This window comes from Oryx dammah, unplaced genomic scaffold, assembly GCF_014754425.2.
Source record: "Oryx dammah isolate SB20612 unplaced genomic scaffold, SCBI_Odam_1.1 HiC_scaffold_3, whole genome shotgun sequence".
In the NCBI taxonomy this organism is placed as follows: Eukaryota; Metazoa; Chordata; class Mammalia; order Artiodactyla; family Bovidae; genus Oryx; species Oryx dammah.
The window spans coordinates 112,055,013-112,076,765 of NW_024070187.1; the positions used below are offsets into that span (position 1 = coordinate 112,055,013).

The window sequence follows — 21,753 nt, forward strand, 5'->3', positions numbered from 1 at the left end:
TGCTCCTCCACCCTCAGCCCGTGCTCCTCCACCCTCAGCCCGTGCTCACAAGCGCTGTGCTGAGTCTTCAGCACCTTCACGCTTGTTCCCGTCTCTTGGCAGTGTGTGTTCACTGTGCACAGCAGTTGCAGCGCCTCTGTGCAGCGCAGAGCGGTGTGAGCTCGCAGGCTCTGGCCATTAGAGTCCAGCAGTCGTTGCCCGAGCACTTCGCCCACATGCAGCAGTGCGGTGGTGGGCTGCTCCTGTCGCGGGGCCCTGGGGTCTGCCCGTCCCCTGCTGCTCTGTGATAGTGCCACCGCCCCCCCACCCCCCGCCAGTGTTTGCCCAGCTGTGTGCAGTTCCCGGAGCAGGCCAGGTCGTCTCTTGTTGCTGTGCTTTCAACTCGGAAAGCCCTTCCCTCTCTTCGTCTGCTCGGAATGCTACTGTCGGGCACACTCCGGCTTGAGCACGGAGCCCTGGGCCCCTTCGGTTGCTGGTACCCGTCTCTGCATGAGCAGTGTCTGCACTGTACGTGGCACGGTCACTGCTCAGTGGAAGGCAGTCGTTGGTCTCCTGGTCTGTACGGATCGCTGACCTGTGAGCCCCCTGAGGCCAGGGCTGTGAGATACACTTCTGTGGCTTGGGGTTAAGCATGTGGGCAGACAAGTGTTTCTTCACTGAGAACAAACTCACGAACTCAGGCTTCCGTTTTCGTCCAGGTGGTGCTCTAGAAAAGTTCGAGATTTGTGGTGGCAGGGAATCCCTCCCAGCGTGAGAGGCAAGGTCTGGAGCTTAGCCATTGGCAACGAGTTAAACATCACCCACGGTGAGTGGCTCGCGTGGTCCTCAGCCCGGGGAGCTCGCCCTCGGTCCCGGGGCATCTCTCACCCCGTGTGCCTGCTCAGGAAGAAAGGCAGCCTTTTCCACGAAGCCGTGTCTTTCAAGAGGCCAGCGTGCCCTCTGGGAGGCAATGCCTTAGAGACCCCGGGTGCACCCCAGGTGCCTCAGTCATCTGGTGGCTCAGAGCCCATGCCCACCTCCCTCCTGAGCCGGTCATCCTCCCTGACACACGGGGGGAACATTGGTGGGCTGAGTCACGCCGGGATCTCTCCTAGAGCTGTGTGGAAAGCAAGCCTAAAGGGGGACGGGAAAATGGTGTGGGGGGGTGTTTCTCTTTGTGGAGGCGCTGTGTTTGTGGGGTTTGTGATCCCGCCCGGCCCCGGCGTGTTTTATATAAGCAGCTTAGTGGGAATGGCACGCTGTGCTACCGCTGGGTCCTTGAGGGTCTAGTAGCTTCAGTCCAGAGGGAGGGGAGCTCTGTACCCTCATTTTTTGGAGGTGCCATGCTGCGCAGCTTGTGCAATCTTAGTTCCCAGACTAGGGATGGAACCCTAGTCCATAGCAGTGAAAGCCCCAAGTCCTAACCACCGACCACCAGGAAGTTACTGGACCCTGCTTTCTCGGTGCTGTTTGCCCCAACGCACGCCCTCGTACAGTTCGGGCGAGCTTTTCTTCCATGAGGGTGTCTACTGCTTCGCTCCCTCCCTATCCAGTGCTTTGCATGCTGTGATCCAGAGTGAAACCCACCCTAGGAGCTCAGGCTCACAATGAAGTGCCCGGTAAACAGGAATCTTTACTTCCCTCCCTTCCTCTCTGTCTGCGGTCTGGAATAAACATATTCTACATTTAGACCTGAGATGTTCTAGATCAGCTTTTTTTTTGGCGGGGGGGGGGTTGTTTTCTTGTGTGGAATTCATTTGTGTTTATTCCCTTACTTGTCCTTAATTCTACTGACGGTTGTTGATAAAAGTAATAGCAAATTTCCTCTCTGTCTGCAGTCTACACTGCCCAGGCCAGGAACTCTTTTTTTTGCCTTCTCTGTATTAGTGCCCAGCTTGTAGTGTTGGTGGTGGCTGGCTTTTTCTTTTTACCCTCTTGAAGGCCCTTGAGTGTAAAGTAGATTGGTTTGTAGCTTCTCTGTGGCTGGGGTTCATACTGTTGTTGTAAGTTTTATTTTGTAAGATACCGATCTTACACTGCGATTTCAGCCCTGGCCAGCAGTGTTCTTCCTCTTGAGTAGTGACAGCTGGTTGGGTAGATGGTTACTGGTTCTTTTCTTTGTCATCTCCTCAGAGTTCCATTTTGTTGTTGTTGTTAGTCCATACCTGCCCAAAACTTAACATCTGTAGGTGAAAAGATGTGTAACATTTACTTGTGGAAATGGTTTCACAAAAGCTTCCCCAAAAGTCAGTGTTTGGAGAACGGATGACAGTTTGTCTCAGTCCCTGTTCTTGAGAATTTCTAAACGTGTCAACAGCTCTAAGCCAGCTGGGCGCAATGCAGCATACTCTGTGTGTGTGTATTCTATTTAATTTTCCGTTCTCACCGTTGGCTGCACTGATTTCATTTAAATTAAAATCCTCCATAGTCTATATCATAGTGTATCAGGCGAAATGGCTTAATCAGTTTCATGCCTTGACAGTCTGCGTAAATCTCGATATTGGCCAGTTTTATTTAAATTGTGTCTTTCTTGTGTAGCTAGCTGCCTGAAGTCAGTTGCCGACCTCACTTGGTGCTCAGCAGGGTGGGGCCTCATGCTGTCCCTCCCGTCACCTGAAGCCCTGCACAACCTCTCTGCGCAGTCAGGCTCTCAGGAGGTGTTTGCTGGATGAATGAAGGAGCAGATGGATGAGTGTGAATGCCACCTTATTGGGTCCTCCTTAATCTCAAGATTGGCTGTGTGTTGAAGCCTCCGTGACTCACTGATGAACTTGAAGTCCCCTCTTGAGGCCAGGTGTTGGATAGGCCCTTCCTCGCGTTGTCGTGAACGTTGACAGCAGTCTGAGGGGCAGGGACTGTCGGCCTTGTTTCCCTTCTGAGGAAGTCAGCACCCTGACAGGTTAGTCAGCTAATGCTGAAGCCCATGTTGCAATTTGGGAAGCCCCAAGGTTTTGCTGTTTCTGCAGCTATGCGATTGGAAACTCACTGAGAGTCAGCCTGGTAGTACCATTACCTTCACTCTTGAGGGAGTTAGCCTTGTACTTTGAAGCTCCTCCGGGAAGAAGGTGGGGTCACTGTTCGAACTCCCTCTCTCCCTACAAACCCACGCCAGCCAAAGCGTGGCGGTGTTGTGGAAACTGCCCTTTGCCCTGTGTTCCCCAGGGCTGCCCGTGTCTGCACTGTAACTGTCGGGCGCCTCACTGGGGAGTGGCTCCCAGTGGCCAGCGGCCACGTGCTGGTTTCCCTCCACCTCCTGCCAAGATGAGCAGCTCCGCCTGCCTCCTGGAAGCAGAGTGGGCAGGGGCGCCCCAGACCCTGTGGCCTCCAGCTCAGCACATCCCCAGGTTTGTCCCATAAGCAGCTGAGTTTAGACGCCCACTGCCTTCCAGGTTAATATGACGTTAATGTGATGTTTGTTACGTTTCACAGTTGTTCTGCCCTTACAGATGACTGACCGTAGATTGTAAGTCAGGTCCTTCCTTCACAAGGTTAGAAGAAGGTTGGTAATCAGAATTTAGCTTGTTACAACACAAAAGTGTTACTAGAATTTGACTTATGTTTTTAAAAATAGCATTCACTGTCTGGGAGGCAGTTGTGCTCTGCTTTATATTCCAGAAGTATTGAAGGAAAGAATAAAGCGGTAGGAATTCTCTGGGTAGCAGTCGTTAAGTCTCAGTGATTGTTCCTGATCCAGGGCAGCCAGTGGCTGGGCAGTGTTGGAGCCAGAGCAGCCGCAAGGCGCGGGGGCTGGATGGGCGCAGCAGAGGCTCAGAGGTGTCTCTGGGTTCAGTCTTTGAGGAAGGGTGGGGCGTGGAGGTCTGCGTACGGCAGTGAGATTTGTGAGCTTGAGTTATTTCACCGTTGCCAGACTACCCAAAGAGAAGAATGGCTGAATAAGTAAGTCCCAGATGTGAAGATCTGACGGTTGTCTTGTGAGAGATGTCTCCCTGCTTTGCTGCCACTGAGAATATTTATTTTTGAAACTTCTGCCTGTGTTGCTTTCACCCCTCCTGCACTTTCAGGCAACAGGTACAGGAAGACTGGCCGGGGGTGGCGGTTCCATCTTGCTTTGTTTGAAACCAGCTGGGTTTTCTGCTTGTTTCCCGCTTTGTTCGTCAGTCGTGTGCTCACTGAGTGTCCTGGTCTGTGTCAGTCCCAGTGCTGTTCTGGATTCAGATATGACCAGAGGCCCTCACAGTCTTACCCCGGAGCTCAGAGTCTAGCGAGGCCGCAGCTGCATCAAACACACCAAAACAAAATAGTTTTACGGATGGGTGGTGTAATGAACGCCAGGCATAGTGGCATTTTGTGTATGTCTTTGTATATGGTGATGTCTTTAGAAAACAGAAGTGCCTTCCGGCCAGAAGGGAGAAAGTAGCTATAATAAGCGTGGAGTCTGTGGTTGAACTTTAGTTATTTGAACGAGGCAGCAGTGTATGCTCTGGTGTGCTGGGGAGACATGCGTGTGCACGTGATAACTTACCGAAGGCTTTTCTTCCAGAGCTCTTCGACATCTGTCTCGCCCGAGCAAAGGAGCGGTGGCGGTCCTTTAGCACGGGAGGCTCCGAAGCGGAGACCGAAGGTGTGTGTGGCGGCGACACCAGTGGGTTCTTTTGGTCGGCTGTACTAGTTGTAGATACTATGCACATCATTATGTAACAAGGAAAACTTTCTTAACCGAAATAGTGGTTGGTGCAAATTTATGAAAGCTTCATGGGAAAAGGGATTACAAAAATTTTTTTTGGCTGTGTAGTATGGCACACGGGATCGTAGTTCCCTGACTAGGGCTCGAACCTGGGCTTAAGCGCCTGAGTCCTAACCAGTAGACCACCAGGGAATTCCCAAAAAGGGATTTTTTTTTTTTAGATCAAATGAGTTAAAGAAAAAAAAGCTTTTATAAGACAGATGATACCAGTTCCTGAGAGTTGTCTGTGTCCACACGTGCTGGAGGGCTGGCCACCATGTGTGGCTTCCTTTGTTCGCTGATGGACAGTAGCCTGGCCCCCAGGAGGGCTCAAGTGCCGGTTCAGAGAGGAGGGTTGCAGCGCCTTCCAAAGGGAGGGGAACACTGCCTGTTCCTAGGTTATGCTTTCAGAGTTTTCCACGACACACAAATGATTGTGGTTGCTTCTGTTGGTTAAGTAGTATTTTTCCTGCTGATCTTTTTTTATACCATGTGGTATTGGAATTATAAAAATATAAAGCAAGTTATCCATAGTTATTTGTTACAAATAACACACAGTAATCTTACGCTGCAGTAACTCCCATATATTCTAAGTTTATAGCAGCGATGTTCTAGCCAGTTTCAAATGATTTTTCAAATGGTCTCAGATGACTTAAATGGTTTCAAATGATTTTTCTGATGTTATCCGTGTCTGGAATTCATTTGTGTTTATTCCCTTACTTGTCCTTAATTCCACCAATCAACAGTTGTTGATGATTTCAGACCCTAGAAAATATCTGATGATGATCTAGCCTTAGATGGTACTGTGAGATTTTTGCTCTTAAAGAACTCTGCAAACTGTTGATGCTGTAGGTTCAGGTTGTAATTAGGTCCACATGGTCCTGAAGACTGTCCCTTCCTTGTTTGATTCTCCTAAGAGTTTGAAACCTTGCGTCACTCCACAGACTTGCCTCTGAGAGGTGTGATGACTCCTGGTCTTTTGACAGATGCTGGTTTTTCAGCAGCAGACAGAGAAGCCAGTCTGGAGCTGATTAAACTGGACATCTCCAGAACATTCCCCAGTCTCTGCATTTTCCAGCAAGTAGGTGGTGGTGATCTGTTGCTTTAAGTAACATTTTGTCTAAAATGCCAAATTGCATGTATTTGTGATCAGGTTTGAAAAATACTGGGGATTTTTGTTGGGAGGGTGGGTATTTTGCTAATACTTTCAGACTTTTAAAAATAAGGGTAACTAATGATGGACAGGGAAGCCTGGCTTGCTGCAATCCATGGGGTTGCAGAGAGTCAGACACGACTGCATGAGTGAAGTGAACTGAACTGAATCCTTTCTGACAGATAGTTAATATGACTTGGGAATACCCAGTCTGATTGTATCGTGCCCGTGTTTCTAGCGTCATGCTTTGCACACACTAGGTAACCAGTAAAGGATAGTGGAGTAAACGACAGCAGATGAGTCAGGGACCTGCACCTGCCGTGCCGAAACATCGTAAACACAGACAGTGACAGGCAGCGGGGGACAAGGGGGCAGACAGGATCATCAGGATGAGGGTACGGCGGGAGGCAGAGGCAGACTGACCATGGGCACGTACCTGCTCTGGAGAGCCTGGGTACCCAGTCACCTTGACCTTGAAGGGGCAATACAGTCATCCAGCAGCAGCTGGATTAAGGGTGTTGTTCCAGTGTGGTACTCACACCGGCCCACCAGCTTGTTTCAGAGCGGCTTTGTGGGTCGAGCGTGTCAGCTGTGGCCGATGGTTCACTTTCCAGTGCCGTGGCAGTGCCGAGCTGCTGCGTGACGCATGGCAGCTAGTCCTGCGGTGTGCCGCCGCGTGCCTGGCAGCGGGCCCTGTGCGCGCACTGACGTGGCTCACGCCTGTCTCGTGTGTTGGTCCTTGTAGGGTGGCCCGTACCACGACATGCTGCACAGCGTTTTGGGCGCGTACACTTGTTACCGACCGGATGTGGGTTATGTAAGTGAACCTTTCTGAGATTCTCTGACGTTCTGCTCTGGAAAGAAAGTCATGCTCTCCACCATCTCACCGTAGCTGCAGGTGGCGGGTCACGTTCCCCCATTTTTGTGAGCTATGAAAAGGCTCACGGTCAATGACTCGCCTCAGTTTCCTCATAGGGAAATTGAGCTGCCCTGGCTGCTCTGTGGCATCGATCTTTTTTTTTTTTTTTAAGCCTGATGTACGAGCCTAGTCACTCAGTTGAGTCCGACTCTTGTTGTGACCCCGTGGACTATAGCCCGCCGGGCTCCTCTAGGTCCGTGAGATTTCCCCTGCAAGAATACTGGAGCAGGTGGCCGTTTCCTTCTTCATAGATCACGTTTTAATAGGGTTTGATTTTCATTTTTTGCATGTGATTTTTTTTCCCCAGCATTAAATCAAAAAAGCTTTTTAGTTGTAACTGTTTTTAAAGCTACGCTGCTGAGGTTTCTCCGGCTTAGCGGACGTGTGCCTGCATGGCTTTAGAGTAACATGTTCCCTTAGGTGTGTGTTTCCATGGTGCCCGGATGCTGCACCTCCTCAAAGGCAGCGAGCCTCTCAGGTGCAGGAGGAGGGTTTGGGAATGAAGGAGTGCAGACAGGTGGCCGGCGTGGCAGGGCGGCGACTCTGCGTCCGGACGGGCAGGGCCCTCAAGGCCATGGGTCTAGCCTGCAGGGGTGGCAGCGGGTGGGGGCAGCGTGGGCCCTTCCAGCGCGAGGGCGTGGGGCTGCTCCTTCAAGGAGACGCGGGGGCTGCTCCAACGGCGGTGGCTGCCAGGGGATTGACCGCCCTCTCTCCTCCCCTCAGGTTCAGGGCATGTCCTTCATAGCGGCCGTGTTGATCTTGAACTTGGATACTGCAGATGCCTTCATTGCTTTTTCTAATCTTTTGAATAAACCCTGTCAAATGGCGTTTTTCCGAGTGGACCACGGCCTTGTAAGTATCCCCATGTGCGTGTGGGTCCCTGGGTACTGTGTCTGCACAGAGCAAGAGTGGCCGGGCCCTTGTGTTCCCGGGAAGGTTCCATTTTTCCCTCCCCGGGGTTACTTGCAGCAACTAGCGCTGTACAGCATGGAGGATTACCAGGGCGCTGTGTTGACCCTGAAAAATGGGCGGCTAACAGCCATACGTATGAATTTCGAAATGCATTCTTCCAGCAAGTGTTTCTGAGAATAAACCCTTGGCATGAGAGGGGAGGGGTGCCCCCCACACGGACGTCCTCGCTTTGTGTCAGAGCAGGTGCTTGGCCCGGTCCCCCCACGTGGAGGTCCGTGGGGGAGGCTGGTGCCCCGCAGCTGTTTCAGCACCATACCCTGGTCGGTGCATCGTGCTTTTGCACAGACCCCGTAGGAAGTTGAAGAGCCCATGCCGGTGAGACGCGGGCTGGGGCGGTTCCCTGTCCCTTCCGTGTTTTCTCTCGAGCTGTCTCCTGGGCTGCACGTGAAGAGGCCTGCAGTTGCCCTTGCCCAGACCCCCTCTGGGAAGGCCAGGGGTCAGCACGGAGGTCGCGTGTTTCCTCAGATCATCCTCAGATAGCGCATTCCTTTCTGCTTCTTGGAGGAGAACGAGCCGTCAGGGGTCAGCCTTTGCCATGGGCCAGGGCGCGAGTTTGAGTCCACACCTTGCACACACACGATGCGCCCTCATTAGGCAAGTCGCGCACCTGCTTTGCAGGAGGAGGGCACCCCCTGCAGGGTTCTTGCCTGGAGAGTCCCACGGACGGAGGAACGTGGTGGGTTACAGTCCATGGGGTCACAAAGTCGGGCACGACTGAGTGACGAAAACTTGCTCTAACACTCTGGGTTTCGGTTCTCTTACCTACAGGTTGAAGAAATGATGAGGTGTAGTCAGTTACAGTGATGTTACGGGGAGGTTAGAGATTGTGCCTGTTTAGAAATCGCCTGCTCAGTGCCTGGTTTAGGGTTACCGGTAAAGATATGTAAGCAGTTTACATACGAAGATGATTGTTGGATTCTAGGGGCGTTAAATATACTGACTTTCCCTGTAGATTGGAAATGTGTGCTGATAACGTATTTATTAGTGTATTTCACATTTTCTCCCCAGATGTTGACGTACTTCGCTGCATTTGAGGTATTCTTTGAAGAAAATTTGCCGAAATTATTTGCTCATTTCAAGAAAAACAACTTAACTCCAGACATCTACCTAATTGATTGGTGAGACTGTATTTTTATGCATTTTGAGAGTGTTTTCTCATGTCTGTGCCCCCATCTTTCATTCCTCACTGCCGGCTTCTTTCAGGGCCCAGCTGGCCCCCCACCTCCTGCTTTACAGTCTCCCTTCCGTCCTGAGCCCAAGACGCCCTGTGTTCACAGCCCGGGCTGCCGGTCATCGGCTCGGCTCTGATCCTCTCTTGATGCCGCGTGACTCTCACACTCCTTCTGAACTCCCTCCAGGGAAGGAAGGTGCCTTGGACCTCTGTGTTTCCAAGATACTATTTATCCGTTCCTCCCCGAGACGTTGCTCAGCCCCTGGCCTGTGCAGGCTCTCCACTGGGATCGGGGCCAGACTCGGCGCTTTACGTCTGGAGCTCCCCCCTGGAGGAGCGCCTGTTCCTAGACCCGGGGCCGTGCAGCCTGTGGGGGCGTCAGGGCCTACAGGGACGACCCAGAGCTGGAGCCGAGGCCTGCCATGAACATGCGCGCTCTGGGATCACCAAGCTGCAGCCAGCGGGGTGGGACGTGGGAGCCTCCTGCCAAGGGCCAGGGCGGCAGGCGCGAGCTCCAGCGGCTGAGTCAGAGGTCATGGAGGCCAAGCTGAGGGGCTCAGGCAGGAGTCCCAGGGCCAGAGGGAGAGGCTGGTGGCTTCCGCTTGGGGTTAGGATGGCAGCGGGTTCCGCCCAGAAGTGAGTTTCCGGTTCCCTGGGAGGCAGGGGAACCGGGGCTTGAGCTGAGGCCGCAGAAGTGGGTGGAGGGCTGGGAGGGGTCGCGCTGGCCGGAGGCTGGGGCCCTGGGGTGTCCTGTGGCCGTGAGGGGTGCTGCTGGTGCCGTCAGCCACACCAGGCCGGGTTTGGCAGGACGGCGAGTGGAGCCGGTGTTGGACATGTTGGTTTTAGGGCACCTGGCGGACATGAAGTGGACGTACAGGGTCCCAGAGAACTCCTGCTGGAGCCTAGACCAGGAAGTCTTCACGCAGGGTGGATTAGTTGCCTGAGGAGAGGCTGGAAAGTCTGGGGTGTCCCCCACTGGGCACCAGGTGAGGAGGCCAGGGCCTCCTGGGGAACAGGGAGCGGTGTCTCGGGTCCCGGAATCCCGCCTGAGCCCCAGCTGCTCCCGTTACGTCCCTGTGGCCCGAGCACAGCCGGGGAGCCTCCCTGAGCCTGTGGCCTCGTCTGTCCACACAGACTGGCCTCTGAGGGCCCTGTATGGGACATCAGCCTTGCAAAGGCCTCTGCCTCACAGAAGGAGACGTCTCTGGGCCGAGAGGCCATTTGGGTTTTTGCACCGATGCGTGCGGTGAGCCCACAACTGCTGGGAACACACAGCGGGCTTGGCTTTCCTCTGTGCTCAGTTGTTTCAGGAGGCAAAGGCTTACCTCTAGAAGGCAAAGGCCAAATGTCTTCTGAAATGAGGCCCTGCCCTTTAACTAAAGCTGATGTGTCTGCTCCCGTGGGAGTGAGCCTGTGGGGCGCTTGGCGTTCGTTGCTTCTCTCCTGAACCCCGAGACCGTCCCAGTGCTGCTGAGCTCGTTCTGGGGACGAGGGCATGGAGGTTGGGGCTGGTGTCACTGTGGGTCAGTGCAGACGTGAGGCCATGAAGCTGCCACTGGTGAGGGGCTGGGCTGGCCTGTCGGGGGCTGTTTGGGGCCAGGGTTAAAGGTCACCTCCATTTAACCAACAGCTGATTCTCCACACTGTGAGCACTCAGCTCCTGCCGCCTGCCTGTCTGTGCCCCTGTGTCGTGAGGTTTGACTGTGAACCCTGACCTCTCAGATTGCCAGGCCTGGACGGTGTCAATGGAGGGTCGTATGGGACCAGAGTCTTCAGCTTCAGCGTTATCTGCTTAGGCCGCCGAGTTAGAGTCTTAGGATTCCAGGCTCACAAGGAACTTTGGAAAACACTGTCCTGGAATAGTTATCTCTCAAGCTTATTTTTGCCCTGACTTGCAAAAATAAATCAGTTGTGTGTTGTGACGCAGCATGTGGCCGTGTGTTTGGAGCAATATAAAATAATGTATATGACAGAAACAATTTTAAGAAACAGTACTTACCAGCCTTTACTATGTGTAGAGAGCACGCTGAAGTTTTCTGTTTTGTTTGTTCAAAAAAAAAAAAAAAAATGCTGCTGCTGCTCCACGCTGATGGTGTTACAGGGCAGTGGTCAGTGACGGTCACAACGGGCGGCATGAGGGGTGCTGTACCTCAGGGAGCGTCTCTGCTTCCTTCCCGGCTGATGGGGGAGAGGGGCCCAGGCCACGGGGACTCGCGTCTGTTAGCGCTTCTCACGGTATCTCATTCATCCAACCCTTGGAACAGGCCCCGGGAGCGAATTGTAAGACCTCTGTTTGACACGTGAGGAAATGGAGGCTTGGCGAGGCAGAGTGACCTGCCCATTGGCTCGCTGCACAGCAGTGCTGGCGTTCGAGCTCGGAGCCAGCTCCAAAGCCTGCATGCTTCCCCTCAGAGTGGGTTGAGTCTGAGGGATTTCTTAACCAAGGCAGCGTACCCTGTGCGGAGGGCCCCAGCACTGCAGTCAATTTTCTGATGAGTGTGGGCGGTGAGGGTCAGATGCATGGGTGGTGAACGTGGAGCAGAGCGCAGGGTGTCTGTCTGCAGGACCGCTCTGAGGACTCCTTCCCTTAGACCTCTGTGACATGATATGCTTGGAGCCTGAGGCCCCGTGGATGCTCTCAGTGCCTGGATGCGGCCTCTGCTGGTGCTGGGGCTTGGCTGCTTCCTAGAATTAGGGCCACGGGCGCCCTGTCTGTGTTTGCAGTCCCAGCACAGGGCTGGGCGCACAGGAGGTCGTTAGTAGGTATTTGAGTTGATCTAAGCCCAGGAAACCGCGCAGTGCACATCTGAGTGCGTCCGCAGGGACCCGGGCTCTCGGTTCGGTGCTCACGGGCAGGTGGGCACTCAGAGCAGGAACAGGGGGACGGAAGCCCAGGGAAAGGGTGGTCGCTGCTCAGGACCCGCCCCGGAGGCTGGTGTTTCAGAGATACCGCTGCCCCATTGCATCTTCACAGCGCCTGGAGCAGGCCCCTTTAGCACAGAGGGAGCCAGCAAGGCCCGTCTCGCAGCGGGCGGTCCAGGTGGCCCTCTCTCCCGTGCTTGGCCTGCTTCTGCTGTGTCCCAGGCCCTGTCTGCTCCCCAGCGGTGGGGCTGCCTCAGGCACACACGCCTGTGCATGTTTCTGCAGAGGCTGCAGGTCGCTACCCCCGCCCCCCGGCCCCCTTGGCCCTCTGCACGGCTGTGGGCCCCCGCGGTTTGGCTGCAGTGTCCTGGGTGAGCCGTGTGGGTGCTCACGGGAGACCTGTCTGCCCGCCAGGAGACATCTAGGACTTGCTCCTTCTTCCGTCGTGGGACACTCTCTCCACCCCCTGGGTTATTGCATTAGTTTTAAAAGACATGGTCTTGCCCAGTCTGAGAGCCCCTCTTCCAGAGCCCCCTCTCTCTCCCCTCCCCACAGCGGTGGGGGCTTCCCTTCATGAGAGCACCTCTGTTTCTTGCTGCCCCTGCAGTAGACCCGGTGCAGTCAGTCTCCTCAGTGACCCCCACGCCCGGCCCCATGCTGGGCTCAGAGTCCTGGACCCAGGGATGCACCCGCTCCCAAGGGGACCCTTCCTCGCGTCTGAGGTGCACAGAGTCCAGCCTGCGTCTCGCAGGGGTGCCCGCTTCCCCCGCTGTTCAGGGACTGCCGTCTGCCCAGTGCTGCAGAGACTTCACGGTGGAGACTCAGATTCACTCGCTGAGGCCGTCCTGGCAGGGATCTTACCCGGTGTGCTTGTCTCCTCTCTCTGCTCACACAGACACAGAGGGGCCAAGTGGGCTCTTGCCCTCCATGCCTGGCTTCCTACAGAGTTTCCAGCGTTCAGACTATCAGATGTCTGTGTTTCGTGGGAAAACTGACATGCGGTCAGTTAACTTGTCAGAATATTTCCCACTGCTGTCAAATATTTGAGTTATTAGGAGGCATGGATAGGTTTTGTAATAGATAATCCTGAATTAATGAAATAATCAAACAGAACATTCTGTATCCTGATTAATGTTTCCGGAACGTTTGGTGGTACTTGGAGATCCTGTCATCATGCCGAGTCTCTACCTTAAAGGCAGGATGGGGTGAAATTACTGGTGGAAGAGTTCTGTTTCCATGGCATCCAGCATCCTTTTCACGCATCGCTTCTGCTTTCCGGTTTCAGTCAGTTTAGTCGCTCAGTTGTGTCCAACTCTTTGCAACCCCATGGACTGCAGCACGCCAGGCCTCCCTGTCCATCATCAACTCCCAGAGTTTACTCTCAAACTCATGTCCATTGAGTCGGTGATGCCATCCAACCACCTCATCCTCTGTCGTTCCCTTCTTCTCCTGCCTTCAATCATTCCCAGCATCAGGGTCTTTTCAAATGAATCAGTTCTTTGCATCAGGTGGCCAAAATATTGGAGTTTCAGCTTCAGCATCAGAGCTTCCAATGAATATTCAGGACTGATTTCCTTTAGGATGGACTGGTTGGATCTCCTTGCAGTCCAAGGGACTCTCAAGAGTCTTCTCCAACTTTCTTTATAGACCAACTCTCACATCCATACATGACTACTGGGAAAACCATAGCTTTGACTAGATGGACCTTTATTGGCAAAGTAATGTCTTTGCTTTTTAATATGCTGTCTAGGCTGGTCATAACTTTTCTTCCAAGGAGCAAGCGTCTTTTAATTTCATGGCTGCGGTCACCATCTGCAGTGATTTTGGAGCCCCAAAAAATAAAGTCAGCCATTGTTTCCATTGTTTCCCCATCTATTTGCCATGAAGTGAAGGGACCACATGCCATGATCTTATTAGCTTTCTGAATGTTGAGTTTTAAGCCAAATTTTTCACTCTCCTCTTTTACTTTCATCAAGAGGCTCTTTAGTTCTTTGCTTGCTGCCACAAGTCTGGTGTCATCTGCGTATCTGAGGTTATTGATATTTCTCCTGGCAATCTTGATTCCAGCTTGTGCTTCATCCAGCCCAGCACCTAAAAACTCCTCCAGAGCAAACTTGTCTTGCTGAGCTGCAGGTGTTTGAGTCTCATCTGGCACCCCTTGTGGGGGCCTCCTTAGCATGTGTGTGGAGCGCAGGAGGAGTGTTCGGAGCCTGAGGGTGGGGGACCTTCAGGCAGAAGGACCCACATCGCCTGTGGTCACTGGCCCACCCACCCCCACCTGGCGGATGATGGAGCTGGGTGCTGAGGCAGGGTTCACATTACTTACCTGCTGTTTGCAGCCCCTGCTCAGGGCTGGCATCTAAGGTGGAAACACCTTTGGGCTCAAATTGGAGGGTGCTCTGGGGGCTCAGAGGTGGTTCTCTGCTTGCTTTAGGATTGTGGAGGGGAAGAGTTAGGCTTGTTAATTGCATTTGGACGGAGACTTATATAACTACCTTCAGTTTTTAAATGAATGTGGTTCTCTGTTGTTTCATGTTGTTTTATTTAATCGTACAGAATCTAAGGAGGTTGAGTAGTTACCTGCTCCTAGTCTGAGTTTAAGGACACTGGGAGCACCGAGGTGGGGTGGGCTGGGGTTCAGGGCCGCTTCCTGAGCCAGCGCTGGGGGCGGAGGCTCCTTCGCAGGAGCCGGTCTTGGGGAAATGCTCTGGGCACAGCTGGACGTCAGTCCAGGTCTCCGGCGGTGTCCTCTCAGTGAAGACACTGTGAGGTGAGCTTTCCCCTTTTGCTGCTGTTCAGTCGCCAAGGCGTGTCTGACGCTGTGACCCCATGGACTGCAGCACGCCACGCTCCCCTGTCCTTTACCGTATCCTGAGTTTGCTCAGACTCACATCCATTGAGGCAATGATGCCATCCAACCATCTTGTCCTCTGTCATCCCCTTTTCCTCCTGCCTTCAGTCTCTCCCAGCATCAGGGTCTTTTCCAATGTAAGCTCTTTGCATCAGGTGGCCAGAGTATTGGAGCTTCGGCATCAGCATCAGTCCTTCCAGTGAATATTCAGGGTTGATTTCCTTTGGAACTGAGTGGTTTGATACTTTCCTCTTTTACCTCAGGCTAAAACCTATGTTTGTGCATCCTCCCTTCATTTGTGATTTCCTCATCTGTGGTTTTTCCAGTAGTTACATATGGATGTGAGAGTTGGACCACAAAGAAGGCTGAGCGCTGAAGAATTTATGTTTTTGAACTGTGGTTTGGAGAAGACTCTTGAGAGTTCCTTGGACTGCAAGGAGATCCAAACAGTCAATTCTAAAGGAAATCAGTCCTGAATATTCATTGGAAGGATTGATGGTGAAGCTCTAGTACTTTGGCCACCTGATGCGAAGAGCCAACTCACTGGAAAAGACCCTGATGCTGGGAAAGATTGAGGGCAGGAGGAGAAGGGGGCAACAGAGGATGAGATGGTTCGATGGCATCATTGACTCAATGGATATGAGTTTGAGCAAGCTCTAGGAGATGGTGAAGGACAGGGAAGCCTGGCATGCTGCAGTCCACGGGGTTGCAAAGCGTCGGACTCGACTGAGTGACCGAACACCGCCACTGCCTGTGAAATGGAGATGATGACGGGTCTTCCTCAGGGGTCGCCGTGGCTGAGCCAGGTGGAGCGTGTAGGGCAGCGCCCAGCCCTGGGAGTGTGTACTGCTTGTGGACTCTGAGGAGCAGCGCAGGGCGGTGTCCGTTCTCCCACCATCGATTTCTGAGAAGCAGCTTCTGCCTCCAGGCCTGGCTTCCCTGTCTCCCCTCCCTGGCCTGCTCCCTGTTTGCAGGCCAGCAGTTAGGTTAGACATCGCCATTGGGAATGTGAAGTCTTGCCAGGAAAAAGGAAAAACAAAAGCAAAATTGTTCTGTTCCTCTTACATACCTTATGGGGGAAATAGAGACACACAATTTGTCTTTGTTGTCTTTTATGCACCTTTAGCCCCTTATTAGTTTAGCAATATAGAATGACTGTTTTTTTTTAAGGGGTTGAAGCCGTCGTTTTGAACATGATTTTATTTAGTTGCGGTGCTGGGTCTTTATTGCCGCGCGGGCTTTCCTCCAGCTGCGGCGGGTGGGGTCACTCCCTGGTGCGGTGTGCGGTCTTCTCGTGGTACTGGTGCTGCAGACTACAGGCTCTCGGCCACAGGCGATTCAGTAGCTCTCACTCCTAGGCTCAGCAGTTGCGGTTTCTGGGCTGTTCGCACAGGCTCAGTAGTTCGGATGAACTATCAGAACTGTTACTCCATTACTTAGTTCTTAGTTACTTCGAGACATGGTCTTCCCGTAGGATTGGGGGCAGGAGGAGAAGGGGACGACAGAGGATGAGATGGCTGGATGGCATCACCAACTCGATGGACGTGAGTCTGAGTGAACTCCGGGAGTTGGTGATGGACAGGGAGGCCTGGCGTGCTGCGATTCATGGGGTCGCGAAGAGTCGGACACGACTGAGCGACTGAACTGAACTGAACTGAACTGAACTGAACTGAACTGAACTGAACTGATAGCACTGATTGAACCTGTGTCTCCTGCATTGGCCACCGAGCCCCCAAGGCAGCCCTGAAGCTGTCCTTTTTTGATACCCAGTGTAGTAATGTGCAGTCGTACTGGGGAGCACAGCACTCCTGTCCTGCAGGTGAAAAGTCCTGGGGTTCCCGCTTCCTGTGCCGGAAGCGCACCACAGTCCTGGGAGGGCCGGGGAGCCTTCCCTGTCCGTCCTGCCTTCCTCACGCTCATCCTGCTTGGAGAAGGATGACACTCAGGGCTCCCTGTGAGGAGCAGGCAAGAAGCCTCGAGGCGGGGGAGGGGCGGCGTGCATGCAGCAGCCCCCTCATCCATGTGCTCTGACTGCGGGTCCTGGACTGCGGGTCCTGGGCTGCGGGCCACGCCGGGCTCACCTCGGCCCCCTGGGAGCCGAGCGGCTGTCCACCCGCACCTAGTAAGCTCTTCTGAGAGTAAATGCAAGAGCGTTGTTTCCAAGTCCTGTTCACTCGCTGGTTTTGACTCTGAGTGCCGCTGAAGATACAGGGAAGCGTTTGACAGCTGCTGCTGCAGAAAGGTTTTCCAGTGAAAGTGGAGGTGGGGCGGGGAGGCAGGGAGCCTGGGGACCCTGGAGCCGTCTGAGCGCTGCGCTCTAGGGGAGGATGAGAGGGGAACACCCGTCTTGGAGGCAGGAGGCTGGCAGGCAGGGACCCTGGACTCTCGAGTGGGGCACAGGTGGCCCCATGCAGGAGCCCAGGGGCAGGGAGGTGGCTGCTGGAAGGCCTCCTGGGTCTCGGGGCTCAGAGTAGGGAGGGCGGCTGGGGTTCCATCCCCGTTTGATGGCTGTTGTGAGACAGATGTGTGAGGCGCTGTGTGAGCAGCTGACGGGAGAGGCCCAGCCCAGCCCAGGGGCAGGAAGCAGCCTTCTCAGGAGGGCCGTCTGAGGCCAAGCTGTGGTGAGGAGACATGTTGTCAGGGGAAAACTTCTACATGCTTTTCTTTAAAAGACACATTTTATTTAAGATACAGTAAGAGTCAAGGTCTTAATGGTTCCATTTCAGTCCCTGAAGATAGTAAACGATACTGTGTATGACACAATTTATAGTTTTCCACATGAACGACAAGCTTGGTGATCAGGTCTCCATCTTGCTTTGACTTTGCAGCAGCATTTGACATTCTTCACTCTGTGATTCCAGAATATTTCCTTTATCTGGCACCATCTATACACAAACTGTCACCAGCCCCAGAGCCCTCCTCTGAACTTGAAATTGATTCACGCATCCACCTGGATGTCCGGTGACTTGAGCTCAGGTCCGAGTCAGAGGTCCCGCAGCTCCACCTGTGGAGTTGCCCCTCAGACCCACCCATCGCGTTTCCCGTGAGGTGCGTCCACGTTCGCTCTACTTCGGGCTGGCCCCTCTGCTGCAGTCCTGTGCCGACCTGCCTGGAGGGTTCAGTGGCCGCCCCAGCGAGGCCTGCGTTCCCCTGCAAGAGCTCAGCACAGGGGACGGGCCCTTCCCCTGCTCAGCCCCTTCACTAGTTTTCCGTCTCATGCAGAGGGAAACCCGCAGGCCTTGCAGTAGCCTGTAGGGTCCCGTGTGCTGGGCCCCTGTCCCCGCAGACACCCTCACGGGTCTCCCTTTGGCTGTTACGGCTTCAAGCACAGTGGCCTCCTGGCCCGTCAGCGGACGCGCTGGGTTACCTCTGCCTCCGAGCTGCGAGCTCACTGTGTGCTCTGTCTGGGGCTTCCTCCTCGGGGCTTTGTGGAAGTGTCGTTTTGCAGTCACGCCTTCTCCCTGACCGTCCTGTTCACACACCCAGACTGGCGGTCCCTGCCTCCCACCCTGCTTTTTATTTGAATCCACATCTGATGTTCTGTGCGCTTCATTCAGCTTTTCTACCCACGAGGGCAGGGAAAGCTTTCTGTTCTGCTGGATTCTGCGTATTCTCACCACAAAGAACAGTGGCTGGCATAGAACAGGCTTTAAAAGCCGTTTATGATGTGCAGCTTAGAATCAGCAGGGCTCAGATCTCAAGAGCTGCTCGTGGAGTGATGGGGGATGGTCGGCAGCATCGAGCAGGAGGGCATCACAAGCCTTCAGCGTGGCGTTGCTTTGCAGGGGTGGTGGGGAGGACTGGGCTTGGCTGTGCTTATTTTAAGTATAAGTTCATCCTAAGTTCAGTGCGAGTTTTTGCACTTTGAACAGTTTCTGCACCACAAATGCTACCTGCAAATAGTCTGTATTTGCCAACTCAGCCAGGCAGACGGTTGCTAACAGCTTAACTGGTGAATTCTTGTGAATTTTTAAAAAAATGTAAATTGAGGGACCTCCCTGGTGGTCCAGTGGTCAAGGCTTTGCACTTGCAATGCAGAGGGCTCAGGTTTGATCCCTGGTTGGGGAGCTAAGCTCCCACAGGCCATGTGGCCAAAAAATAAAGTTTAAAAAAAGTATCTGTTAAAAAATGTTAGTTGAAGAGGATTAGGTTGATCATACTTCTGAGTTCATGGTAAACTAGTCACTATTTCATGTAAGTCTTGTTTGTCTGAAGTTACTCTTTATCCCATCCTCATTCTGTTCCATAGACAATACTTCTAATGTGTTTAAAATGTATCTTTTTTGTATACATTTTTAAGAAAATGTAACAGTAAGTAGCACTGGAACCACTGCTCCCTACAGGGTGAGTCTGGGGCTCTTGATCATTAGGACATCAGCTTCACAATATATCTGAAGCAGTTTACAAAGACCACACACAAATCTGAAGAATATTGTGTTAGAGAAATTTCTTCTGCTGTCTCTCTCTTTGCCTGTAGCCACTCAATTTTACCAGTCTTTTTTTGCCCTTAAGACTACTCTGCTTTTAAGATGTAAACGTGTGACTTTTCACCTGTGAATTGGCAGGTAAGTGATAATGAGGATTAGGTCACTTGCTTTTCGTTTTTTAAAAATAAAATGTCCTCTAGAGTTGAGAATGTTCAGATTGGCACTCAAAACAAAGATCTCTTGGCTCTCTCTCAAACTTTGTTTTCTAGACTAAGTGATGAGGTGGTTTTCTGTGTTTTGAGACAGTAAGGAGCTCAGGCAGAAGGTTTGTTGTGGCTTTAAAGGTAAGGGGGTCTTTCCTCGCCTTTGCCTGAGGGCACATGGCCCACTCCGGACTTGGAGGGCATGTGTTCAGGGTCTAGTTCTTTCACTATTGGTGGCAGGAGCTGCAGTGATTTTTCTCAGACCTCTGTGTCCCTCTTCTAACGTCTGATTTGAAATCTAACCTTTCTTGAATCTCTGAGTTTTAAAGCACTGTCAAGGGATGGGCCTGAACGTTTGTTGTTCGGTCGTGTCCAACTCTTTGCGACCCCATGGACTGCAGCACACCAGGCTTCCCTGTCCATCATCAACTCCCAGAGTTTGCTCAAACTCATGTCCTTTGAGTCGGTGATGCCATCCAGCCATCTCATCCTGTCATCCCCTTCTCCTCCTGCCTTCAGTCTTTCCCAGCATCAGGGTCTTTTCCAGTGAGTCAGTTCTTCCCATCAGGTGGCCAAAGTATTGGAGCCTCAGCATCAGTCCTTCCAGTGAATATTCAGGTTTGATTTCCTTTAGGATTGACCAGTTGGATCTCCTTGGAGTCCATGGGACTCTCGAGAGTCTTCTCCAGCACCACAGTTCAAAAGCATCCATTCTTTGTCACTCAAGCCGCCTTTGTGGTCCAGCTCTCATGTCCATACATGACTACTGGAAAAACCATAGCTTTGACTAGACGGAGCTTTGTCGACAAAGTGACGAGCATTATGGGCTCTTCGTTAGCTTTGCTGGGTTGAATGCACTGCCTTCACTGCATGCCTGTTCCCCCAGGTCCTGGAGGAAAGGCTGTTTCTGGGGCAGAGCACCCTTCCAGGGGCGAGGCTGGAGTTCACACCCTGGTGGTCTCGGCAGGCAGAGAGCCTTGCAATTTGTGAGCAGACTTGCCAGCGTGGTGTAGACCCCACTGCAGGGGAGAGTCCTGCTGTAAAGGCTGGGTGACAGGACCTCCTGACCAAGGCGGCCTGCATCCTGAGCGCAGCACCTGAGGCAGCATGGGCACTCAGGGAATACTGCAGCCTGTGGAAAAGTGATTTCCCAGGAGCAGTGAGGATTGTCTGGTGGGAAGGCAGCGAGACCCGCTCCCTGACGCCTGTGACATCCTGGAGTGGCCTGGGAGCTTGTGGACACAGATGTGTCACAGAGATGCTAGATGCTGGGTCCGATGTAGGGTGGGGGTGCGGGGCTCCCTGCCTGGGGGCGGCATCTGTGGGGAGGGTGGGGGCGGACGGCGCATCCTCAGAGCCCTGGGGTGGAGGGAGCCCAGGCGGGTGGGCGCATCTGTCTGGGTGTGGGGTCAGGAGATGCCCCGGATTCAGCCCTGGGGCGGTGGGAGGACTGGGCCCCACACAGTTGGCCTGGACTCACCTACCTGTTGACATGCTCTGGTCACCGAAGACTGTGTGTTTGGTGGTTTGAATTGTGATTGTCAACAGTTTTTTAAGGGAAAGCATATCTGTGTCTCACTCTTTTCACCTGATGGTTTTAAATATGAGCTCAGTTTCCTGGGATCCTCTGTCAGATTTACTCAGAAAACTACCCTGTTCCTTCTGTGGCCCCTGCCGGGAGGAACGTGTGCAGCGCTCCTCAGACGCCAGGTGCGTGCGCATCAATTCCATTACGCATTTCCGTTGGCTGTTTTTATTTCCCACCAAACGAAGCTCTGCCTGCCTTATTGACTTAATGTCTAGCGCCTGCCTCAGAGTAAGAATAAGCACGTAGTAGGTTCGTGATAAACGTGTTGCATGCCGAAGTACAGTGTCTAATTCGGAAGCTGTATGTTGTTTGAGATTCTTTGTGAAAGCTGATCATGCTGTTTTAGAAAACGTTTAAATTGACCTTCAGCGTGATGCGGGCCAGAGCTCTTCCACCCCGCCCCCTCCCCACCGAGGACGTGAAGAGTGAAAGGGCCTAAACTCAGGCGCGCCGGAGGGCTCGGCCCTGAGCCAGGGCTCCATTGTGGAACTTCCGGGATCTGACGCCCCCTCTCTCCCCCAGGATCTTCACTCTCTACAGCAAGTCCCTGCCCCTCGACCTGGCCTGCCGGGTCTGGGACGTGTTCTGCCGTGACGGGGAGGAGTTCCTGTTCCGCACGGCCCTGGGCCTCCTCAGGCTGTTCCAGGACGTCCTGACCAGGATGGACTTCATTCACGTGGCCCAGTTCCTCACGCGGCTGCCAGAGGACCTGCCTGCCGAGGAGTTCTTTGCTTCCATCGCCAGCATTCAGATGCAAAGTCGAAACAAGAAGTGGGCTCAGGTGAGTGGGCTTTTGTTCCCTATCCTGTCCGGTTGAGGAAGCGGGTTATGCGGAGCGCCTTGTGAGGAATCAGCCCTCTCGAAGGTGCCCTGGGTTTGGGGCCTGGCTTTGCCGCACAGGGTCTTAGACAGTCGTTTCCTCTGAACGAAGGAGCTGGAGAAGG

The 21,753-nt window shown here is 53.3% G+C and overlaps 1 protein-coding gene and 1 non-coding gene across 7 annotated transcripts in view; both read left to right on the forward strand.

Moving 5' to 3' along the window:
- Positions 1-21,753, forward strand: part of TBC1D14 (TBC1 domain family member 14) — a 119,229-nt gene that overhangs the window by 88,672 nt on the left and 8,804 nt on the right. For 5 of the 6 annotated variants that reach the window (XM_040237592.1, XM_040237595.1, XM_040237593.1 and 2 more), the window contains 7 exons: positions 699-805; positions 4,481-4,561; positions 5,650-5,744; positions 6,562-6,633; positions 7,459-7,587; positions 8,716-8,825; positions 21,332-21,590. In XM_040237592.1, the coding sequence (XP_040093526.1) occupies positions 699-805; positions 4,481-4,561; positions 5,650-5,744; positions 6,562-6,633; positions 7,459-7,587; positions 8,716-8,825; positions 21,332-21,590 (853 nt within the window). The remainder of the gene's footprint in view (positions 1-698; positions 806-4,480; positions 4,562-5,649; positions 5,745-6,561; positions 6,634-7,458; positions 7,588-8,715; positions 8,826-21,331; positions 21,591-21,753) is intronic. The other variant, XM_040237594.1, reaches the window with a different exon arrangement.
- On the forward strand, positions 18,587-18,659 carry TRNAA-UGC. The gene has a single exon. It is a non-coding gene; the product is annotated as a tRNA-Ala (tRNA).